Source organism: Bos javanicus, chromosome 15, assembly GCF_032452875.1.
Source record: "Bos javanicus breed banteng chromosome 15, ARS-OSU_banteng_1.0, whole genome shotgun sequence".
In the NCBI taxonomy this organism is placed as follows: Eukaryota; Metazoa; Chordata; class Mammalia; order Artiodactyla; family Bovidae; genus Bos; species Bos javanicus.
In genome coordinates, this window is record NC_083882.1 from 28,508,925 (window position 1) to 28,533,784 (window position 24,860).

The 24,860-nt window shown below is 50.8% G+C and overlaps 1 protein-coding gene across 1 annotated transcript in view; it reads right to left on the reverse strand.

Annotated features, from left to right (window-relative positions):
- The window catches only part of DSCAML1 (DS cell adhesion molecule like 1), a 365,157-nt gene that overhangs the window by 336,230 nt on the left and 4,067 nt on the right, over positions 1-24,860 (reverse strand). The window contains exons 2-3 of the mRNA XM_061440430.1: positions 11,413-11,730; positions 6,897-7,043 (exon numbers count right to left, since the gene is read on the reverse strand). Coding sequence (XP_061296414.1) covers positions 6,897-7,043; positions 11,413-11,730 — 465 coding nt within the window. The remainder of the gene's footprint in view (positions 1-6,896; positions 7,044-11,412; positions 11,731-24,860) is intronic.

The window sequence follows — 24,860 nt, forward strand, 5'->3', positions numbered from 1 at the left end:
ATCCCAGTGTCTGATATATCATCTCCTCTTGGGAAGACACTAAAACCCCTAGATAGGAGCTGCTGAAGGCAAGAAACAGGTCATGGTTAAGCTTCATTCCTTCGTAAGGCATGAGACTCTGCCTAGCACCCATTTGTTAAATTACCTTGAGCACACCATCTATTTCATATTAGTACAGGCTGACAATCCCAGCCCATTTTCTCCAAGCCCTTAAGTAGTCAAGAGCTGAGATCCCCAATTTTGCAACTAAACAACAGAGTATCACAGAAGGAACCCACAGAAGTGGTCTCTCTCAATGTAGCTCTGAAGCCGCTCAGTGTAATAGAGCTCAAATGCTGTCAAGCCTAGATTTTGTAAAGTATCATTTTTCCATGTGACCTTAGGCAGGTCTCCTTCCTTCCTGCCTGCCACAGGGCGGTCCAGCAGGGGAGAGAGAGAATCTGTCATTTCATCACCATCCTTAATCATCTTCTCTGAATACTGGAGGGGATAGGGGTCTGAACGAAACACAGTTCCTGCTCTTGCTGATTAGACATTCTCATAGTGGGGATAACACAGATTTTAAAATATTATAGGACAAAATACGATTAGCGTCTTGAGCAAGGAACTGATAAATTTCGTATGGAGTTCAGAAAAGGATCCCCTGGAAGGAGGTTAATCTGGATGATTTTTAAATCCATTCTTAGCAGAAATCGGGAAAGACATCATGGGGAAAAAAGGGGTATTTGAACCAGACTTTGAAAGATGGGTAGGTTAGACAGACAAAGAAGGAAAGAAGTCTGATAGTAAAAGAAAAGCATCCCAGGAATAGTTAAGATGTTATGCTCTGAGAATGAGCCAGAAAGAAGAGGGAAGAGACAGAAGAGGGCATTGGTCTGGGCCTCCATTTCTTTATCACTAAATGAAGAGGCTGGGCCATATGACCTTAAAGGCCCTACAGTAAGTGACTGTTCATTTGTAGCCTACATGTGCCCAACAGTTTTCCAAGCACCACCTGGGCTCTCTCATCTGTGCCATCCCCTGTCCAAGTTGGTGGAGACTCATGGGATCCAAGTAGCTTTAGCATCAGCTGGAGCAAAATGCAATTAATACACTAACCCTGCATTCCAAAGCCAAGCAAGATCATATCTGATTGTTATTGTGCTGGGATTATCCATCCTTGTCCATCAGAGCTGATGACATGAACAGAATCCTAAGTTCCCGGATCAGGACCAACTTTGTGTCTCCCACTGGGCCCCAAACAGAGCCAGGGCCTGATAAAGCCTCCTTGTTAGAATGGTTGTTCACTGATCTTGCAGCTGGAGAGCTGTTGCCGTTCAGAAAAACTAAAGCCTCTGCTCACTGCACACAAAGCCAGAAGCCAGGGCAAGTGCTGGGGACATGTTTTGGCCCTCAAGCAAGTGCAGGAAACAGGGATGAGCCCTCCTCCTATGCTAGAATCTGAGGACAGGCCATTCCTAATGAGGAGCCTGCTCCTGAGAGGCAGCAGGAAATAGAGCAATTGGAGGAGCCCAGCTCAGACCCAGGCCACTTATTAGCTGTGTGGTCTTGGGGAAGTTGCTTAACTTCCCTGGGCCTCCATCGTCCTCATTTATACAAAATTGGGGGAAAAAATAGAAAAGCAAAAAACTATCTTTCTTAAAGGGTTATTGTGTGGATTAGAGGTATTATATGTAGAATGCCTAACACAAAGGAAGTCTCAATACATAACGAATATGATCATTAATCTTATTATTATTACACTGTAACAGGTGCTGTGAGGGCCCTGGGGATAAAGAGATGGGAAAGATGGAGTTGTCCACTCTCCTGCAGCAGACAGAAACAATTTCTTCTACTGTGAGACACAGTGAATTAAGTGTTCGAGGAATGGAACTAGAGGAGCCATAGGTCTGCTACAGGCTGATGTTAAGGTTCGTGGAAGGGGACACATGTGAACGAGTTTAAAGGACAAAAGAAGAGTGCGGGGTCAATAATAAAGAAGAGGGGATCGGTGTAGACAGGCAGAGGAGGTGCGGGACCAAACACAAATAGGTATGAAAACCTATGAGCAACTTGGAACACTGGGGACAATTAGGAAGGGGGGCAATGGGTGGTGGGCTCACTGACTCCCACCTGTGGTCTGGGAACACTGCCCATTTTCCAAAAGAACCCTCTAGCTGTTTCTCCTTGCTCCTGCTTCTCCCTTCCCCAAACACACAGGGTCCATCGTGCACTCCAACCTCTGCCAAGCCCCGATGACGACCCAGCAGCCAAGAGCCCTGCCCACTTGGACCAGGGAACTGCTCCAGGCTTGTCTTCCACACCCAGGCAGATACATCTGGTCCACACATCTGAGCAGTGGCCAAAACTCCCCACTGGGGCCCAGACAACCAGTCAGGATGCTGGGGAAGAGCATGCTGGGAAACTCCCACAAGGAGCCCGCATCAATATAATCAGGTCTGGTGGAAATTAAAAGCTATTAGGAACAGGGCCGGATTTATCTTTATATCCAGTAACATGCATTGTAATGGTGATCATGCAGATGGGAAATTAAACCACATCTCAGCTTCACTGGAGGTCTTAATTTTAATTTATGTTTACACACAGCCTTTTGCCCTATTACCCCCCACTCCACACACTCTGTAGAGCCAGTTTACTTCAGACCAAGTTTTCCGGGAGAGAAGTAAGAGGTAGCACTCTGCCAGCTCCTAGGTGAGAGGCTCTGTGCTATTTTACATACATCACTGAAGAGCCCAATGGGAGGAAGTTGACTAGCTCGGGGGGGGGGGGGGCAGGAAGGAGGAGGAAGAGAGGGGCAGGGGTGGTAGGTCGCTGGGGAAGGTAGCACTTTGGGCTGTCTCTCTAGCCTCTACCTATTTGCGCAAAGCACAGCCCCAAAGTGGCTCAGAGTTTCAGCAGCAGCTCCAGGAGGCTTACCTGCCCCTCCCAATGGGTACAACTGGAAAGGCCAACCCGTGAGCCAATACCAACCCACGGAGCTTGCTTAGGGCCTCGGCCTTTGATTCCTTCAACTGCCCTCAGAGAGGCATTGGAGGGCCCCCTCCTCATTTATAGGGGTCTGCAACCGCCCCTTCTTCCCAGAGCACCCATCCTCCTAAGGGAGATGTCTCCTGGGCCCTGAATGGCCCACACAAGCCTCTTGTTCCTCCTCCTGCTCTCTCACCTGTACCTGCTGGCCCTGTGGTTGAAGGATCTGAGCCCAGCCCTGCAGACCCAGAGATTAAAGTCAACACCATTCTCCCTGCTCCAGAAGCTGCCCCAAAGTGTCAGAAGAAAGTCACTCGAGCTCCTAAGGAAGTACTTCCTTAACCTCAAGGCAACCCCATCATTATATCTCCCCCTATCACCGTGAAATGGAGAAGGCAATGGCACCCCACTCCAGTACTCTTGCCTGGAAAATCCCATGGATGGAGGGGCCTGGTAGGCTACAGTCCATGGGGTCACTGAGGGTCGGACACGACTGAGCTACTTCACTTTCACTTTTCACTCTCATGCATTGGAGAAGGAAATGGCAACCCACTCCAGTGTTCTTGCCTGGAGAATCCCAGGGACGGGGGATCCTGGTGGGCTGCCGTCTCTGGGGTTGCACAGAGTCGGACACGACTGAAGTGACTTAGCAGCAGTAGCAGCATCACCATGAAAAGCCGCTGTCCAACATCCCAGCTGAAGTGCGCGCACACACACACACACACACGCAAACACCAGTGTGGTATGGATAGCAAAGTATCCTGTTTTTATGAAAAAATCAATAAGCAATTTGCATTTTCCAAAATTAAAGCCTGGGGTGGGTAGACCCAAGTTCTGGCCCTTTATCTACAGAGCCTGGAGCATGCAAAACTCTACTCCTTCTGGTTCTCATGAATTCCTCTGCGAGGCTGTTATAATTGGCTGCATGTGCTTTGGGAAGTCCATCCCTGGATCTAAAGCGTAGCTACAGAGGATCTAGAATGACGCTGGATGGAGTTGGAGAACTGGGTAGTGGAGGAAAATTCTCTGAGGCTCAAGGCAAGGAAGAGGTCTATAGAATCGATGTGTACAGAGCCCAGAAGACTGGCATCTAGCCCACTTCCCTGATAATTATGCCCTTTGGGGCCACCAGCCCAGGCTTGACATCAAAGACAGCCCTGAAGCACCAACAACAGTGAGCCTGGGGGAAGCTCACTGCCTCCAGCTCCTCCACACAGGAACCAGGTTAACCTTCGTCTCTCCTGTCTGAGATGAGCTTCTAACCACTTCACGCCCCCCATGCTCAGCCTATCCCAATGCCTCTGTGCACGCAGTTCCCACATTCTTTAACTCTCCCAATCATCCATTCACATATCCACGGGACATTTGGTGAGCATTCATCCTGTGATAAAAGGTGGTGTATTAGGAGCCAGAGGGGTGTGTACATGAAAACAACCCAGCTTCCACCCTTAGGAAACTCAGTCCGGTGGGCACACAGACCCTGATACACAGAAACACACACCCCACAACAGGAGACAACAGGACAGAGAGCAGAATGCTCTCGCCCCTTATAATTACCATCACAGTCCCAGCCCTTCCTCAGTGTGTGGCAGGCAGGGTTTGAAACATCTGACACATGAACTAGCTTCACTCTTACTTGATCCCTGTGAAGTAGGTCAATCATCACCCTGTTTTATTATTGTTGGGGAAAATGAGCCACCATGGAGGTAAAAGTTACCCAGAGGGTTGAGTTTCAAGCCCTGGCAGTCTGATCCTAGATTCTGGGATCTTAGTCATTACACTTGACTCAGTTCTATGAACCTTTCCCAAACACCAGCACTGACTTTTTCACCTTCCTGAGGCCAGGATCCCCCTTGTCTAAGGCACACAAGCCTCTGTTGTACTCAGAGTAACTCTTCTTGGATACATTTGTATGGGTGCCAGGAGGCAGTTCCATGTGGGGTTCAGGGCACAGGCTAAAAAAAACAGCCCTGTGTTCAGCCCTGCCCTCTGCATAAGATGTGTGACCCAAAGTCTCTTTACTTCTTGGAGCCTCAGTTTCCTCTTCAGAAAAGTGAAGGGAAAAAAATACACTTACAGATTTTTTGTGAGGATAAAATGAGGTCATATGTAAAAGTTTCTTAGCCCAGTGCTGGGCATATAGTAAACACTCAAAAATTATTATTATTATTTTAATGAATATAATTATTGGTCTATAATTTAGGTCTATGAGAAAATACCACATTTCTTTACATCCTTTAAATCATCTTTCCATGTGACTGCTGGAGAGACAGGACATTCAATCTCCATCCTTACTGGGGCTTTCCCCAGGAGGCACCAAGGTCCAGGGTCTTTCTGGTGCTCACCAGCCTGTTGTCCCTACCTGCATCATCACTCTGGGTCAAAGGCTGTGTACTTTATGCTTCATTTGAATATAAGAACCCTATCCTCAGTCCCAGATCCCATGGAGCTACCCACAGCAGACCCTGTGAAGTCCGACCACTTCCTCCAGCCATACCCACTGAGCAGCCCACAGCACCACCCTGCCTCTGGCATCTGTTTGTCTCCTGCTTGTTCACTGCCCTCCTCAGAGGCTCTCCTCCCCAGCCAGAACACCCATCCTCATCTTTGCTGTTTGCTTATGGTTTTACAAAAGGCAGGAAGAGCAGGTATCAAGTAGTTTCTGATTCCTGTACAAGATCTGAGACCAGGAGATATAATGGCCTGGCCATCGACATGGGACCGAGAGCAGGAAAAAGTTCCAAAGGCAAAACAAAAATTAATGTCTCAAAAAAGTATCACACCACCTTGGCTGTCAAGATGCTGAAGCACTGGTCTCCCAGCTCCATCTTGGAGCCACCCTATAAGGAGGAGGTTTAAAACTGTTCATGTCCAGGTTCTGCCCCTAGAGATTCTGATCTGGGATGGGGCCCAGGCACTGGTGTTTCTTCAAAGAGCTCCCCTGGACTTCAGCTGTATAGCAAGATTTGGAACTCCAGCTTTACAGGTGTCATGAACAGAAGTCTGTCTTCTTCAACTAACCTGTAGAACTCAGGCCAACTAGAACCATTTCCTATATCCCAGCGATGGGTCATCAGTGCTGGAGGGGCACTCAGCGAGCAATCTGGTCAAGTGGAAAGGAAAGGAAAGGAAAACCAAGGCCCTTGGTGGAGAAAGGAAGAAACGTGGCAGGGCCTCTGCAAAGTACAGCAATGCAGGGAGAAATGCTGGAGCGATGGAAAAACCCCATGGTTTTGTAACCAGAGGCCTGGAGGTATTCTGAGGATCTGAGGTCCTCTCTTGGGGTTTCCAGACCTGTTTTCCTGTGGAAGGGACAACTCTGCATAGGGAAAAGGAACCAGCAACGAAGGGACTGCAATCACAGTGCCTCTAACAAAGAGAGCCTACAACACGGTATTAACCTCTTTTTCCAACTCTTGGCACAGCATGAGGCCAGCTAGGATTCTGAAGGGACGTCTAGGCAGCTCATGAAATAAGAGTCCCACACGCATGCTCACTCAAGTCTGGTCCCCTGAGAATCCTGGGAACATGGACCATGTACCAGCCTCTCATCCCTCCTCTCCCCACAGTCTTTCATAGGTAAGGTCTTTCAGCCTTGCCTCCCATCCCTAAGGCCATGGGCCATCATGGACCCATCAAAGTGTCAGGAAAGAAGGTGAGCCCACTCCTTCCTGGGAGCAGGACTGACCTGTGTCTGATGGGATCTTTGCACATACAGGCCGCTGGCACATGGGTTTTCAATACCTCACATGGAGACGCATCAAGCCAAGACTGAAGACACCTTTTTGCCGAAGCATTACCAGAACAATAAAAACTGCTCGCCAGAACCAACCTCGAGAGCTGGGTGAGCTCAACCACCAATTCGGCTCCTCCGATTTTGCACCCCACCCCCACGCCCTTGCCTGGGCAGCGCCACGGTCCTTTCTTACCTGGGACGATGGCGACTGTGTCTTTCTCCCAGGACACAACGCTAACGTATTCCTGCACTGAAGAGGGGATGAGGCACTTGAAGACGGCCACGCTACCACGCATCGACCTTTGATCCTCCACCCGGACGGTGTAGGGTTCCCTGAAAACTGCAGACAGGTTGCAGGGCGGAAAGAAGAGGGGGTCACAGGCTGGGCTGGGACAGGGTGGGGGGCCTGAGAAAGCCACTTCTCAGTACCCCAGGCCTCACCCACCACCACTTCTTCTCCCACATCCCACCTGGCCCACCCAAAAGTTCCTGCCAGGGAACTCATTCCTGCCTTGTCCAGCAACCTCCTCCACTCCCCACCCTCCCTCAGAAACACCCAGCCTCCCTCTACAAGACCATAACTCCACCTTCTAGCCCTTCCAGTTCTGGTGAGTTTTAACAAAGTGCATTAGGTTGTACAGGCCTGGAGGGCAGCACCTCCACCCTGCAATGGGATCATTTCAATAAGGGGATGTGTGCTTTATAAGGAAAAGTACCAGAACGCCTCTAAGGAAACCTCACCTTCCTACATTATTCCTGGGCCCAGGGTGGTAACGGTTTGAGGCCCGGTGACCATCACATGCCAAAACAAGAACCATGGGACACGATCTAACAATAGACGTTTTTGTATGCCACTTCAAAGTGAAAGGCAGCCTGGGAAAATGTAGTTCACATGCACAACTTTCTGTAGGGCTCAGGGGTTTATAAGAACAATGAGAGAGAATATTTGAAACAGTGAAGATCTCTGAAAATGCGGAACGCCAGTGACATGGGCAATCTCCAAGATTCTCCCAAAGCATCCTTGCTGCTCTCTCCCCTGACCTGACACCACCTACAGCCTGACCTCCAATCCTGGTCCTGCCTTCAGATGACCCCTGCTTCACTGTGTGCAGTGGAGGCCTCCTGCCTCGGTCCCAGGGCTTGTTTCTGAGGCACTGCCATCTGCAGATGCTCTGCCTGTCCGGGCCCCTGGGTAGGCTGGACCAGCCTTGGGGTAGAGCTGAGGGGCCCGCCTCTGTCTCTCTCTGATCCTCCCCTGCTTGGCCTCTCCCCAGGGCCCTTCTCCATCCTTCCATGTCTTCTCTGCCAAGCAGAGCTGGTGCAGCCAGAGCCCCACTGCCTCCCGACCTTGTCCCTCAGCAGGCACCTGGGCAGCGTGCCCTCCTGCTCTCCCTGCCATGGTTGCCAGGGTGATACTCAGGGCCCGGCAACCCCTCCGGCTGTGCACCTGCAGCCCCCGTGGCTTCATCAAGAGCTTCTTAATTGGCTGCTTTTCCCATCAGGCCAGCCCCGTCCAGTCCTCTCCTGGCCTTTATTCTTTCCCTCCCCATGGCTGTGACGGGAAGACGCACAGCTGAGATGGAGGAGAGAGGCGTGGAGGGAGGCACCCCCAGCTCCGTGGAGCTATGGTCCCCCCGCCCTTCTGTGCGCTGGACGTGGCACTGCCTGCGGATGCGAGGAGAGCACAGAGGAGACTAAAGAGAGGGAGCAGAGAGGAGGGGGAAAAGGGCTGGGGCAGTCCCCCAGGGCCAGCAGAGGCCCACGGCTAGCAGCATCAAACAAGCTGTCCCTGCCACCTCCTCTGAGCAGCGCTGTAACCCTGGACAATAGAAACTGAAGCCTCAGTTTCCTCATTCATAAAAGGAAACAATACCAGCAGCATGGAGCAGGCCTGGCACATGGAAAATACTACAGCAGTGCTGCTTGTCATTACAGCTACGCCTCTGGGATCAACTGGCAAGGTGACCTTGGGCAAGTGGCTTAACCTTTGTCTTAGTCACTTCACTGTAAGAAACACCAGACAGGATTATTGTGAAAACTGACACCTGACCCAGTAACATGCAGGTAACAGGAAATAGGGCATCGCTTGCTCTTAGCTCAATCCTCCAGGCTGTGGAGGCCAGAAGTGGCCTCCAGACCATGGGCTCAGGGCTCCCAGTCCAGCACCTGGGTCCTCTCAGGGGAAGGGTGCTGCTCCCAAAGAGAGGGTCCACGGGGAGCCCCAGAGGAGATAGCTAAGCATGGCCCTGGCGTGCTGAGAGCTCAGACTCGCCCTCTAAACAAACCAACAGGATGAAGTCCGTGCTCAGTTGCTTAGTCGTATCTGACTCTTTGTGGCCTCATGGACTATAGCCCTCCAGGCTCCTCTGTCCATGGAATTTTCCAGGCAAGAATATTGGTGTGGGCTGCCATTTCCTCCTCCAGGGGATCATCTTCCCAATCCAGGAATCGAACCTACATCTCTTATATCTCCTGTATAGCCAAGCAGATTCTTTACCGTTGAGCCACTTGGAAAGACCAATGGGCTAAAAATCAGCTCTTTAATTAAAAACTGCCAACCCAGCTCACCCCCTATATACACCCATTCCCTACTACTTGGAACTTCGTACATGTGAGAGGCTGCTGTAAGGCAGAAGGATCTTAATGCAACTGAGCATTATCTCACTGGACCATCACACAGTGATGAATGGGGTAGGTGCTGGCAGTCAGCTTTGCAGAGGCAAAGCTGAGGCTCAGAAAGGTGTGTTTTGCACCTAAGGTAAGTTACTAAGATTCCCAAGAACAAAACAACTTTCCTTGAGGGGCTGACTCTTTGCTAGGCCAGGAAGTCAGAGCAGGATCCATCACTAGGCAGGCAGGTCCGGGAGACTTCCCTGAAAACCTCTCTCTTCTGCCCAAAACAATCACCAGGAAAGATGGTGCACCCAAGGCTGGGTGCCATCGTAGTGGGCTAGCTAGAACACTACCTGTCCTCTCCCACCCAAAATGCTTAAGAATCATTCACCAAACCTCAGTGTTTTATTACTATTTCAGGCACACTGCACAATGGATTAGAACACACCAGCATATCATGTGGAGAAGGCAATGGCAGCCCATTCTAGTACTCTTGCCTGGCAAATCCCATGGACGGAGGAGCCCGGTAGGCTGCAGTCCATGGAGTCGCTAGGAATTGGACACGACTGAGAGACTTCACTTTCACTTTTCACTTTCATGCATTGGAGGAGGAAATGGCAACCCACTCCAGTGTTCTTGCCTGGAGAATCCCAGGGGCGGGGGAGCCTGGTGGGCTGCTGACTCTGGGGTCGCACAGAGTCAGACACGACTGAAGTGACTTAGCAGCAGCATATCATGACATCCTAGTAAAGACTGGCTGATCTAGGCCACTGTCTTGCCTCCAGACCTAACAAAGAGAAATGAGACTTTCTAGTTTCTATAAAGAGACCAGTTGAAAAGCCCTCACTTCCTTGCCTCCGTCAACTCTTCCCAAGACCAAAATCCTTCACTGCTAAGAATTTTCCATCATGGGTTTTACCTAAATGTCTGTCCTCACGAGATACCTTATACTCAGATGTCCATCAGCAGTGGAATGGATAAATAAAGCGCAGGATGGTCAGACGAGACTCCATGGCAATGAGAATGAACAAGCAATATCTTTGCACAGCAGTAGAGCTAAACCCTACAAACAACAGTGAGCAAAAGACTCAAGAGAATATGTGCTGTAGGACTCCACTTAGATGAAGTACAGCAATAGCAAACATCCATCTCGTTAGAAGTCAGGACCGTGGTTTCCCCAAAGGGTGGAGTGACTGAAAAAAAGCACGAACAGGCTTCTGAAATGCTGATACCTTCATCTGGATATTAAACTTTGTGAAAATTCATCAATCTATATGCTGCTGCTGCTGCTAAGTCGCTTCATTCGTGTCCGACTCTGTGCGACCCCATAGATGGCAGCCCACCAGGCCCCACGGTCCCTGGGATTCTCCAGGCAAGAACACTGGAGTGGGTTACCATTTCCTTCTCCAATGCATGAAAGTGAAAAGTGCAAGTGAAGTCGCTCAGTTGTGTCCGACTCTTCACTACCCCATGGACTGCAGCCTACCAGGCTCCTCCGTCCATGGGTGCACATTTCTTTTTATATATTCTATTTCAATAAAGGGTAGTTTTTAAAAAAAATAGAAAGTCACTGAATGTTTTTCATGAACCAAGTACTAAAATGAACACATTACTTAATTTAAACGGGCGTTATCTCATTGAACCAACACACATGGTGATGAATGGGTGGATGCTTGCATCAGCTTTGCAGGGGAGGAAGCTGAGGCTCAGAAAGGTGTTCTCTGCCTAAGGACACACAGTGCCCAGTTGCTCAGCCATGTCTGACTGTTTGCAACACCACGGTCTATAGCCTGCCAGACTCCTGTGTCCATGGGATTCTCCAGGCAAGAATAACTGGAGTGGGTTGTCATTTCCTCCTCCAGGGGATATTCCAGACTCAGGGATCAAACCTGTGGCTCCTGTGGCTCCCACACTGCAAGCAGATTCTTTATCCCTGAGCCACCTGGGAAGCCTTAAGAACACACAAGCAGTGGCAGAGCTAAACAACACAACCTTCCTTGAAGGGCTGCCTTCTTCCCTGTTACACTCGTCCTCAGAATGGGTACTGCCCACTCCCCATTCCCGCCCTGTAGGGGAGCCCGTGTCTGGTCCTCTACCTGCTTTGACGCGGATGTTGGGGCTCCGGATCTTGCCGGCAGCATTCTCCGCGGTGCAGAAGTAGTCATTGTCGTGGATAAAGCTATTGAAGGCGGAGGGGGAGAAGGGGTAGAGCTGCAGCGTCCCGTTAGCGTGGACGTGCCGGATGTGCGGCACGTCGTAGATGTCGTCCCCCGTGGCCAGGTACCATCGAAGGGCCGCGCTGGGGGAGCCCGCGGCCGGGCAGGGCACCACCACCCCCACGGAGCTGGAGAAGGTCACCTGCTGCAAGGAGTCATTTACAAAGTAGAGGCTGGTGCCGACATCTTCAAGGCGGGCTGCAGGGGAGAAGAGAGAGGAGGAGAGCAGAGAGGCTAGTTAGTGCAGCTAAGGATACCCTCAGCGTCCACAAAGGTTGCAAGCCGGCGCTCATTCATAAGACGTTGGAGCACCAGCCATTCAATAAGTACTGCTGAGCACTGACTATACACCAGGCACTGGCAAGGATGAGTAAGAGACAGTTCCCACCTTGCAGATGCTTCCAGCCTAGCACAGGGACAGCAAAATGTTGAAACGGCGCATTCTCCACACCAAGCCAAGTCCAAAGCCGTGGTCCACTCCCAGGCATCCATAGTATAAGAGAGACACTGACATTGCTTAGATAACGGATGTTTATTGAGCACCTATTAGATGCAAAGATGTTCACACCCAGTCCCCCAGTCCATCTTTATAATCCTGAGAGGGGATGCCATGGTGTTACAGAAATTAAAATGGAGGAAGTCTTGTTCAGGCTTGAGAAGCAGGAGAGCAGGCCTCTGACCTCCCTGGATACTGCCCAGATTCTGTGCCTGCCTGGAAACACAACTAGTCAGGCAACATTTTAGATAAGAAAGGGTGTGGGTCTTGGAATTCTTGAGCACTTGGAGGGCAGGCCAACACCTTGGGGTCTAACAAAATCTTATGACTCACAATGTGAAACAAATGGTATTATAAAAACGTTAAAGGAAACCCAGAGCTGCATTTTTATGCAAACTGATGATGATATCACTTTGTGGCCCAGGATTATAAGCAGGAACCCCCAAACTGCAATTTGCAGTCTCACCTATGGAGTGGACACATTGCCCAGGACCTTTTCCTAATTGGGACTCCAGATTGCTGTTACTTGGGACTTCCCAGCATGCCGTTTTAAGTCTGAATGTTGGTCGGCCCAATATGGTGGTGTGTGTGCTGCTGTTATTACTGTTTAGCTGCTAAATCATGTCGACTCTTTGTGACCTCATGGACTACAGCCCACCAGGCTCCTCTGTCCATGGGATTTCCCAGGCAAGAATACTGGAGTGGGTGGCCATTTCCTTCTCCAGGGGAGTCTTCCTGACCCAGGGATGGAACCTCTGTCTCCTGCATTGCAGGTGGGTTCTTTAACACTGAGCCACCAGGGAAGCCTGTACATGCTGTTCCTCTTCTCTATTGTTTCTCTTTCTCTTTTCTTTTAATGATTGTATATTGAAATTAAGTTAAATAATTCTCTATTAAATATTGAAGTCGTGTATTTGTATGTAATGAGTGGTTTCTTTTGTTAACAAATCCTTCAAACCTAAAATAAAGTAAAACTTTTGGCAAAACATATGGCCTCTTTTTTATCATTCCCTTTTGGAGGCTAAGCACAGTTACGTGATTTGCCTGAGATGACAGAGCTAATAAGCTACAGAACTGGAATCTGAACCCAGTGCTCTCAACAGGATCTTAGCACACTTTCTAACACACCAGAGCCAAAAGGTAAAAGGTCTGAGACCATGTTCTAAGAGGAAGGGCTCCCAAAGTGGGATGCTGCCTGGACGAGAGAAGCTGCAGAAGACCCTGGGAGCCATCTTCCCCTCCGGAGATCAATTTAGAAAATGTGTTGTCCCAAGGGATGGGATGAGGACTGGTGTCACCATGAGTAGATCAATCCAAGCTTAGGAATAAGAGATATCACCGCCTCCCTCAGGTTCTAAAACCATCCCTGACACTGACCGACTATGGAATTCCCTTCCCCTCTCTGGTCATCCATTCCTTCACTCATAAAATGGAGGGGGGATCCATGAGACTGCAAAGATCCCATGAGTCTCTGACATATCGCCATTGCAACACTCGATCACACAGGTGAACATGCTCATGACAGCAGCTACCTGACAATGTCAAGGCCACCCGGCAAGCACAGCTGTCTGCAACACTCAGCCCAGCACAGGACTCGGTCTTGCCTGCCATTGTGGGAAACAGCCCTGCATGGTGGAATCAGGACCTTCCCTCCCTACCAAGGAGCCTGCCTCCTTAGGAAGGGCCACCTCTCAGCAGGTGGAGGCAAACCCAGAGCAAGAGGGGCCCAGTCCCAGGTCTCCAGCTGGAAGCCACTCCTTCTCTACCAGAAGATCAAGGAGCAACCAAACGATTCCGCTGCTTGTTTAAAGAACGTTGCAGGGGACCCAACTTGACCTCAATTTCCACAACTTTATCAGGAGGGGGAGGGCCTGCATCCAGACCATATTAATATTCTCAGCTTAACTCTGAGCCGAGCCTCCAGGGAGAATATACCGGGCAGCTCATTGAGGAAGGCCATTAAGGCTCATTGGTCAGAGCAATTCACATCAGCTCATAAAAAGCCGTGATGAAGCCATTAGCAGCAGAGCTGGAAAACACATCCCTGGGCTCCTTGCTGCGGTGTCAGGGGCATCCTCTCAGCAGCAAATGCATTTGCTGTCCCCACCCAGCACTGCACCCTTATTGGCTACAGGGGAGCAACGGGATGAGGGGGGAACTGGGAAGCACAGCTTCCCTACCCACGTCCTCTCACTGCCTCCACTGTCTCTCACTGCCTCCACTGTATCAGTCCTGGGGGTGGTGGCCAAGCAAGTCTGCTCTGTGCAAGAGGAAAGGGACTCTCAGAAGCCTGTCCAATTCACAGGGGCTTGGGTGTTCTCCAAGGCCATGAAATCATTCCATTCGCAAGTAAGCAGGCTAAGGCTTGGGAAGTTTCTTCTCCGATCCACTCTCCCCAGATTCCCAGAAGCCTGCTCACCTTCCAAAGGTTTCTTTACTGACATTCGATCAACAATTATTCACTAAGCACCTTCTTCCTGCCAGGCCCTGTTGTAAGCCCTTTACTTGTATGACCTCTTTTCATCCTCCCAACAACCCTATGAGGGAGATACTGTTATTATTCCAGTTCACAGATGAGGAAACTAAGGCACTGAGAGATCAAAGCAACTTTCCCAAGACCACACGACTGGTAACCAAGGGCTCCGGGTGCAGATGAAGCAACTGAGTCCAGAGTCTGATTTCTTAACCCTCAGATGATGGTAACCAGTGCAACAATAAAGAGGGGGCTTATACCATTCTGGAAAAAAAAAAAAAACACCTGGCCACCAACTTCCCTATTCAGCTGACCACAAGCAAGATTTATACATCTGCACACCTGTGTGCACACACGCACACACATCCTGGGAGAGGGGCCCCTGTCAGACTCAACACTTCAGACAACGCTCAGCCTGTGGGAACAGGAACATCACTCTCGAGTTCTGGGTACTTCCTGAGACAACCTAGTTAATCAGACACACTCACCATGGCAGCTTTATGGATTTTGGAAGCCAAAATCCATCAAGAAACAGAAAGACTCTACATTATGCCTGACAAATGGACTTAGGAAGCTGAGAAAGATCTCTGACAGAGAGGAACTCAGGAACTGTCTGATTTAAGGGGCCGGGTAAGAAAATATTTAAGGATCTGTATGATGCAGCCCTCAGTGATAAGACCAACTGCAATAATACTAGCAACCATGGATTTCACTAACTGCGGGCCAGGCTGGGTGCTCTCACTTAACCTCATGACTCTCTTAGGTGATGTTGTAATTCCCATTGCTGTTGTTTAGCTGCTAAGTCGTGTCCGACTCTTTGTGACCACATGGACTGTAGTCTGCCAGTCTCCTCTGTCCATGGGATTTCCCAGGCAAGAATACTGGAGGGGGTTCCCATTCCCTTCTCCAGGGGATCCTCCCCACCCAGGGGTCAAACCTGCATCTCCTACATTGGCAGGTGGATTCTTTACCACTGTGACACCTGAGAAATATTCCCATTGCACCGATAAGGAAATTAAGACTCCAAGAAGTTAAGTAACTCACACAATGTAACCCAGAGTGTAAGTGTTGGAGGTGGGCTGGGACCCAACTTTGCCTGACTTCAGAGCCTGGGAAGGAAACTGCTGTATTGTAGGAAACATGCTGAAGACAAGAGGAATCAAGCCACAGCATCTGGTTTTCCAGGCTGGGTATCCCTCCCCATCCTTTCTTCCCTCCCAAACCTACCCTAAATACACATTCCTAGTCTCCTCATCCCTGCCTGCAGAGACAGCCCCTGGCCCAGGCTTCCCTTGGCTCCAGGCTTCTGGAAGGAGCATCAGCCACAATAGCAACAGCCTTCCTGCCCTCTGGGCCTTGGATCCTGCCAGAGCCAAGGACGTGGGGTTCTCAGGAACTACAAATGGGTGGATGTAATTGATGAATGGACTGGGATTGTCCAGCCACCTGTCAGGGCTGAAGAAACAGCAGATTGATAGCAAAAGGTGAGTAGCCTCATATTTCTCCCACCCTGGGATGTGAGCCGCTGTCTTCCGAATCTGGGGGAGCTGGGGAGGATTAGACAAACCATTCATTTCTGCTTACGGCTCTGACAGTGCATTGCCATTATGAAGCATCACCCTCAGGTGTAAAACAATAGCATTTTGCACTTACGTCGGGTTCATATTTTACCATCACAAGGCACCTGTCAGCCCAGAATGCAGAAGCCCTTAAATAAACATTAATTCAGCCTCACCCCATCTGCCAAAAGAAAGGAGTAAGCAAATCTATAAAGGGGAAACTGAGGCACTAACTCCCTCAAGTCTCCACCACGTGCCCAGATGGTGGCGGGCACATGGGACAGTGAGCAGCCACAGGAGCAATGAGCACACTCAGTCACCATCCATGGGAAGGGCAGTAGCGAGGGCCTGGGGGCCTTGACCCCACCTCACAGAGTCTGGAGAGGATTTGATGGTGGTGGCTTTCCCTCCTTCTCAGGCTCCTGTTTGAATCTTCAGAGCAGTGACAGAGCCCCAGCCAGCTCTGGGGAGCACAGAAGTGTGGGACAATAGTCTGAGACCTGGGACAAGTCTTCACTCCTGGGGCTCATTGCTGAAGTGCTGTGTGACCTCAGGTAAACCACTTAGCCTTTCTGACCCTCCAATGTCCTCATTCACAAAAGGGGGAGGACTGTACTATCTTACCTGTCCTCCAGGTGAGACAGAACGTGAAAGTAATGGTTCCACATAATGAGGATGCAGGACTAGGAGGGATGGGATTGTTATTAGCTTTGAGTTCCAGAGATTCTCCGAGAAGACCAGGGAGATGAAAAATACAGCAAAGGGTGGCTGGGGCCCAGCTCCCTTCTGCAACTCTGCATTTGTGGGTGACTCCATCGCCCTCCAACAATCTCCTCTCCCAGGTCCTTCCTGACTCGGGGCCAGGAGACACTTACTCCTTCAGGAGTTCTTTACCCAGCACCAGCCATGTGCGCAACAGGACCCTAGGTGTGGTGAAAAGCATCAAACTCCAGAGAACGTTCCCGCCCCCTTCCCCCCCACCACCACCATTCAAAAGCCTGCAGAGGAGACAGGAGCAGGAAAAGGGTTAACCCACTGCCCAGGGCAGAGTCTGCAGAAGGGCTCAGAGCCTTTCTCTAATTTCATTTTGGCTGTACACCTACTCCCCGAAGGCTCCCTCTGGCTGATGGGACAGAGCTCTCAAAACAAAGGAGACTAACATTGACTGAGTGCCTACTGTTTGCTTCAGGGGCATTCTCTCACGGAATCCCCACGCAGAGGTACAAGGTGGGCCCTGGGGATCTCATCCCATGTGCACACCATCACTTAGTCGTGCCCCACTCTCTGCAACCCCAGACTGGAGCCCGCCAGGCTGCTCTGTCCATGGGATTTCCCAGGCAAGAATGCCGGCGCAGGCTGCCATTCCCTCCTCCAGGGGCTCTTCCTGACCCAGGGATCGAATCCCCATCACCTGCGCTGGCAGGCGGGTTCTTTACCACTGAGCCCGCTGGGAAACCCAAGTCTCATCCTACAAGTGAGGAAAAAGATGGTAGAGCCAGGAGGCCACCAAGCCAACCCTCAGTCAAGGTCTGCCTGGCTCCCAATCCTAAGACTTTTTCCAACATGACGCTGAAGAGTTCAAGGTTTGAGGCCTTATGAGAATTCTCTCTTTCATTGCTCCTCTGGAAGCCGGTCCTAATTTGGAAAGCAAATCCTTGGACAGGAAACTCCGACTTTCCCCTTAAATCTCAGCCATCTCCCCCGGCTCTTTCTTTCCTCTGCAGACAGAACCAGGCAGATTTACAGAGAGAATGAGAGGAGGGGGAAACACTTCATAAATAAAGAGAGAGAGATCAGATCAACAGCAAAGCTTCTTCTGGTCAAAGGGGGAAATGGATTTTTAATAGAAAATGGAAGTTATGGGCTTGGTTGTGATGTGACAGACGCCCAGACTTAAACCCATTTAATCTTCTCCGCCGGTTAACATTGAGCACCACCCCGATGCCGCGTTTCATAAAACAGGCTCCAAATGGCTGGGAGATTAGAAGTGTAGAAATAGCACAGCAATATTTTTAAACCAGAAATCGGCCCCAGGCATTTGGGCTGCCCCAGGGTCACCCCTGAAACCTAAATATCCATCGTATCAACTCGTCCGCCTGCCCTGTGCTGTCTGGCCACTGGGATTAGTTTGGCGAAGGAAACTCAACACGCACGCAGTCGACACCCAGGGGCCCCCACCCCACCTGCCTGACTTGGGATGGAGGTGTCTGGCCAGCTGAGGCTTCCTCCAGGTGCACACTGAACGGTCCCCATGTCATCATCTCCAATCATCGTAAATGACAACCCGAGGGGACTGACATATTAACGCCCTACCACCTCCACTGGGAGAAGTGAGTCATTATTTTTTTTCTCTTCCTTTACAATATTTACCCTTCTCTTTCACTGCATATTTCATCCAGGAGCATCTGCCGATTCTGGGGCCCCTGCCACCTGCCACCCCCCACCCCAAGAGACGGACAAGAACCCCCAAGGGGTATCCAGACCTGGGCACAGGCAGTGGGGCTGGACAGGAGTAGGGAGAAGAGGAGTGGGCAGGGCTTCTCCGCAGGACTGTGAGCTGCCTTGCTCACCACTCTGTCCCCTGGGCCGAGCGCAGCACTAGGCACGTAGCACAGAGGTTAAACACCCAGACTCTGATGCCCTTTGCTCTTCCCCCTGACAAGCACTGTAACCTCAGGCAAGATAACCTCACCTCTCTCTGCACCTTGGTTTTCTCATCTATAAAATGGGGGTGACCATATCTACTTCAGGGGTTGTTAGAATTAGATGAGTTAATATGTAAGTGGTATAGGTAACCACCTAAGTGTTCACTGCTGTTGTATTATCATGAGAGTGAGCAGACAGGAAGTATTTGTAGAATAAATATCCCTCAGCAAATACTTACCTCTCACCAACAATGATGATGACAACTTCAGACAGTATCTCCAACATTATTATGTGTCAGAACCACCTGGAGAGCTTGTTACACATGCGCATCCTTAGATACCAGATCCACCATGTCTGTTAAAGGGCCAGGGAACTCCATTTCTGAGGCAGGTGGTCCTCTGTCTACACTCACAATAATGCTCCATAGACCTGCCATACTGTATTTCTACCCACTCTCCCAACAACAGGCTGTTCTCCTGGGCTTGGTTGACAGGATCTTAGCCCTGCATTAATTTCCTTAATTTGGCAATCAAGTTAATAAAATAATAACGGTGTGATCGATAGACAGGCCATTGCCATACCCACATCTACCGCAGCTCCCCCGGCCTCACACAGAGCTGTTGTTTTAATGCAGATGTGGCCCCATGAGGTTTCTTGGATTAATTTGCAAGGTTGATTACTCTGCTGCAGCTCCACACAAAGGTTTTCATAAAAGAGATGTATCATTTGTCTTCACTCTGTTCTTGTTCCATAGTTGGAAAAACAGATCTCAGAGAGGACCAACCAGTGGGGCTTCAGCTCAACCACCATGTCTATCCAAAGCTCAGGTAAGGACCAGAGAGACAAGGTCCAGCCCACCGTCAGAAAACCCCCCATACTGTATTCACACCTTGGAGACAACCTGAGCTTAGACCCTGAGGCAGAGAAGGGCCAGTCTCCCCAGACAGCATCTGAGCACTGATACTTTTCTGGGACAGGATGGTGCAGCTGGGACCAAGTCCCATACCCTCTGTCCCCAAACCTGGCATTCCCGCTTCATCTCTATCCTCACCATCATCATGGTCACCATTGCCTTTTTTTTTTTTTTTTAGCATTTATTGTGTGCCAGGCGCTGTGAGAAGCCCCTTCCTTGCATCATGGCGCTACAAGCACCCACTAATGGGGCTACTGCCCAAGACCCCATTTTACAGCTCAGACAACAGGGTCTTTGAGAGATCAAGTAATTTCCTCAGTAGCACAGCCAGGGCTGGCAGAGCGGCATTTCAAACTACCTTACACCAGCTGCATTTCTCAATGGGAGCACTGCATTCTACTCTCAGAATGTCTCCAAGATGTGATCATCCTTACATGGGGGTTTTCTGATGAATGAGAGCCATTTGGGGGATGACAATTCTGAATTATTTGGGGCTGCCTCAGGCATCAGACATTTCATCCCTAATCATCCCTCCCCACTCCCCACTATATACTCCCTACCCTCGTCATTATAACAACCCCAAAGTATCTCCAACTTCCAAACAGCCCTAAGAAAGCAGTATCACCCCAATGAGAAGCAATGCCCCAAGGCCCAAGTGGCCACCTCTGTCATCAGAAACATGGGGTTTTTTTCTTTCCCCCTTAGGATTCTTAGCACAAACATAGGTCCTATAACCAGCAATCAGAAAGCTCTGAGATCCAGTAAAGATCCTTCAACCTACAAGGCCTCTCACCATCAGCTCCATATGCAACTCCAGGAGGAGTTATGAGCAACAGCTGACAGTCAGACTCTAATCTTCCAGCCCCTCCTGGACAGGGCCTGTCAAAAGAAGACCCCTTGTGGCCAGAAAGGTCTTTCCCAGGAGTCAGCTCAGACAGCACAGTTGTCCCCAGAGATTCCTAGATTTAGACTGTTCACGCTGGAGGGATTTGAGAGATTATTTTGTCCAATCTCCTCCATTTACAGATGGGGAGAGCGAGGCCTAGAGAGTCATACACTCCCAGATACACAACTGGCCAGAGTCCTGGCTGGGACCCAAGCCCTGTCTCCACCGATCTTGCAGTTCTGGCTGCGCCAGCAACCCAGGCATGGAGGGCATCATGGAGAAAGGAAGCCACAGCACAGGAGCGAGCGTTAGAGGGGCCAGGGCTGCTGGTCGGCTGCCTAGAGGAGAGGGCTCAGATGCGCAGGACATCTGCGTACTAGTGGTCAGTGTGCCCATGTAGAAGAGGATCCATAGATCCCGCCTCCATGTGGCCTAAAAGGTAGGAGCAAGAGTCAGCGAGTAGGAGGTCAGGGCCAAGACAGAACTGGCTGATCACAAGGGTGAGCTCTGTATACTCAGAGTTGTCTGGCGGGGAATGGGGTGCCTTGAAAGGAAGGAGTTTCCTGTGACTGGAAGTGCTGGAGCAGAGGAGGAACACCGCTGGGGGGAAAGCGCAGAGGGGATCAGGCAGCTGATGAGGGGATGAATTCAGTGTCCCTGAACGTGACTTCCAACCTGGAAGACTTGGACCCATGGCAGTCACACCTTCAAGGCAGGTCCCCCGTCCTTCTCCTCACCCATGGCTCTGGGAGGCCTCTCCAGATACCAGATACAAGGTGACCATGGCCCTGACTCAGCTGGGTTCTCAGGGTCTGTTGCTGTTCAGTTGCTCAGGCGTATCCGATGCTTCGCGGCCCCATGGACTGCAGCACACCAGGCCCAGTCCGTCTCCCAGAGTCTGCTCACACTCATGTCCATTGAGTCAGTGATGCCATCCAAGCATCTCATCCTCTGTCACCCCTTTCTCCTCCTGCCCTCAATCTTTCCCAGCACAGGAGTCTTTTCCAATGAGTCAGCTCAGGGCCTGGATTCCAGTAATTGCCGTGACCTCAAACAAGGTCACACAAGATGGGACCCTGTGCCTACTCTCCTTCCCACACACACACACACACACACAAAAGTGTGGATTCCCAGCAGGGAAAATACCCTCAAGGGAACGTCCAGAGGACTACGGAGTAAACAGACGTCTAAGCACCTAGGGATGGAGGAGAGGTAAGCTCCTTCCACACCCCCGGGCACTGGGGCCACAGGGAATCTGCCAAGACTGCTCCATGAAGATAGTTGCCAGCCCTGCTGGGTCTCATTGGCTGTTCCCCACACTGATGAAAAGGCTAGAAAATTCTCCATATGTGGGGCGCCCAGGAAGGGGGAGACAGCCACACACAGCTGTGAGACCTTTGCTGTTCCTGTATGATGAGATGACAGTAATTATACCTTACGTTTCGGCAGAGCATTTATAAGGCTGAAACTGGTCCGCTGTGGTTTTTCACACTTGTGTGTTTATACGTGGCCCTCGTCAGCTTACAGGGGATTGTCGCATGCTCTACAGTTGTATGGCTTTCATCCTTCTTGTGCCCAGGCAATAACCAACCCCGGGGGGATGATCAGGACCGGGATTATTTTGCCCATTTTACAGATTAGGAAGTAGAGGGACATGAACTATTAGGTGACGTGCCTAAATTAGGCTGAGCTTAGTTTTCTAGGTTTATGAATAACGCTTCTTCACAGACACACACAGAGTTTAACGGAGATGCAACCAGCCTTTGAATAACTGTTCTTAATGAAGATGGTGACCTTGGAAACCGTCAACACAAGCATCAAGGAGAGCAAGGGCATGGGGAAGTGGGGCGGGAGGTGGCTGAACGGATGAGGGGAGAGCAGCTGAATGGCAGCGGTGGTGCCCAAGGCCAATGCTTTTCACGCTAAAGTAGCGCGGGACAAACATCTGTTAAACAGGGCACAACCGGCTGTGCCACAGCCCCACCCCCCACTCACGGAACCGCAGGCCACAACCTGCCATGAGCAGCACGTGACCTCTGGGCCATTGGCTGCTTCCCTGCGACTGTCTGGGTGATGGAGAGAGGAGTGGTCTGGGGATCCCCAACATCTAGGGCTGTCAGGTGTGTCCTCTCTACATGAAACTACTGAAAAACAGTGAAATCCATCCAGCTACAAGGTGTGGGGGGTGGCTCACCCTGAGCAGCACATTTACACAGGTTTATGGCATTAAATCCAGGCTAGTTCTTACTCCGTCCAATCACAGTCAAGAGTTACCAGCCAACCCCAACCTTCCTCAGACAAGTATGAGACTGGCCTTTGCCTCACCCTCAAGTCCAGATCTGGAGCCCATCTGCGCCCTCACCCTTTCCACAGCTGCCACCAGTTGCGACTGGGGAATGGGAGTGTGCTGGACACCCTGCTCCCAGGGAAACCCAGGTGCCTGCATGGCCCCAGCTACCTGGCTGAGGATGGATCCTGCCAGCTACCCAACTGATAGATGGTAGAAGGAAGCTGTGATGTTCCCTGCCCTGGCCACCACTCAGTCTTCTTACTGCTACAAAGTCTAAGTCAGTTGGCTTGGCCAAAACTGTGGCTCATTAGTACAACTGACAGAACCTAATAATCAAGCAGGAGATGTGGGTTTGAATGCCTGGGTGGGAAAGATCCCTAGATCCCCTGGAGAAGGAAATGGCAACCCGCTCCAGTATTCTTAGCTGGGAAATTTCATGGACAGAGGAGCCTGGTGGGCTACAGAACAGTCAGACTCGACTTAGTGGCTAAATAGCAGCAATGGTGGGCTGGGGGTGAAAGTAGTGCAGAAAAATAGAAGAGGTCTAAGCTTTACTGAGAATCGGTTATATTCTAGCTATGCTGTATACATCATCTCCTTTAATCCCATTTCAGAGCCGGAGAAAGTGAGGCTCAGAGGCCCAATGTCCCCTATTAAGGGCAGAACAAGGATGTGAATGAAGGGTTTGCCTTGATTCAGAATATCCACTACACCATCGAGTTGAAATCTCATTTTTCTTTACAATTTTAATATACAAAATGCTCTGGTTGGAAGAATTGAGGGATGGGAGCTTGAAGCTCTGCCCACTGGCCTTCTCTCCCTCTAGCCGTCCCCTGAGGCTCCACCCCACATCTTAGGGCTCCACCCCCACCTTCTTCAGAAATGTCTGTGGGACCAGAGCCCTCCCAGATCACTGCCAGCGTCTGACTCTTTGCAACCCCACGACTGCAGCCTGCCAGGCTCCTCTGTCCATGGGATTCTCCAGGCAAGAATACTGGAGTGGGTTGCCATTTCCTCCTCCAGGGGATCTTCCCGATTTCCCAACCCAGGAATTGAACCCTCATCTCCTGCAATGGCAGGCACATTCTTTACCACTGAGCCACCGGGGAAGCCCCTCCCAGATCATTAGATGTGCAGAAAAGCACTCTGGGAGGCCTTGGAGCTGCACTTGCCAGGGTGGGATTTGCCCAGGGCCCTGGAAGTGCAGACAGAATCATTCTCGAGGCCGCCTCCCTACCTCGGACATCCCAGCTGACTCTGTGGGAAGGAGCACAGTAGCTGCCACAAACTGTTGGCTCTTCAAGCATTACTCCCAGCTCTTTATTCATCAGTCCTCTGACCACAGCACCTGCCTTCCTACTGCCCCCCACTCCAACCACTGCATGTGACAGAAGGCACCTTAACAAAGGGAGAAGAGGAGGCTGGGGCCTCTTCCTCTCAGAGGCCACAACCTCCTCCCACACTGGACACTGACGAACCAAGAGGGTGTAAGGGCATTTTGTCTCACTTGATACTCCCTTCCCATCAGCTGCGGCTTCTCCACCTACTGACCAGAGCCCTAAGCTGCCTCCATCCTGAGGGTGCACACACCAGAAGGTGAATGTTGGTGCTGGATTCCCATGGCTGGTGTGCCCCTCTCTCCTTTCTGCAGCACAGGTGGGACAACCCACACCCCAAGTCTGGTCCGCCTTTAGGCATCTCTGCCACTGTCACACATTCCATCCCCGTTGCAAGCTCGAGGGCCTGCCTTGCCAGGAGGAGGACTCAGTGCTAAACCCCTGGGGGGCTAAAACTTGGAAGAAAGAAGCACCCCTGAAAACATCCTCCTCCTCCCACTCTTGCCCCACTCCCACTCCACCCAAGGAAAGAAGTCACTGCCTGGCTTCTACTGAGGCCAAGATCAAGATGCTATCAAGATGCTACCCGAGGCTCCTGGCCTGGCTAGGTGAGCATGCAAATCTGTATGCAAATTACATGCAAATCCAGGGCTTGCCCTTGGGTCCCTGGCACCCTGCCATGTCTGCTGCCTGTGGCTCACCCCATTCAGGCACCTGGGTGCTGTCTA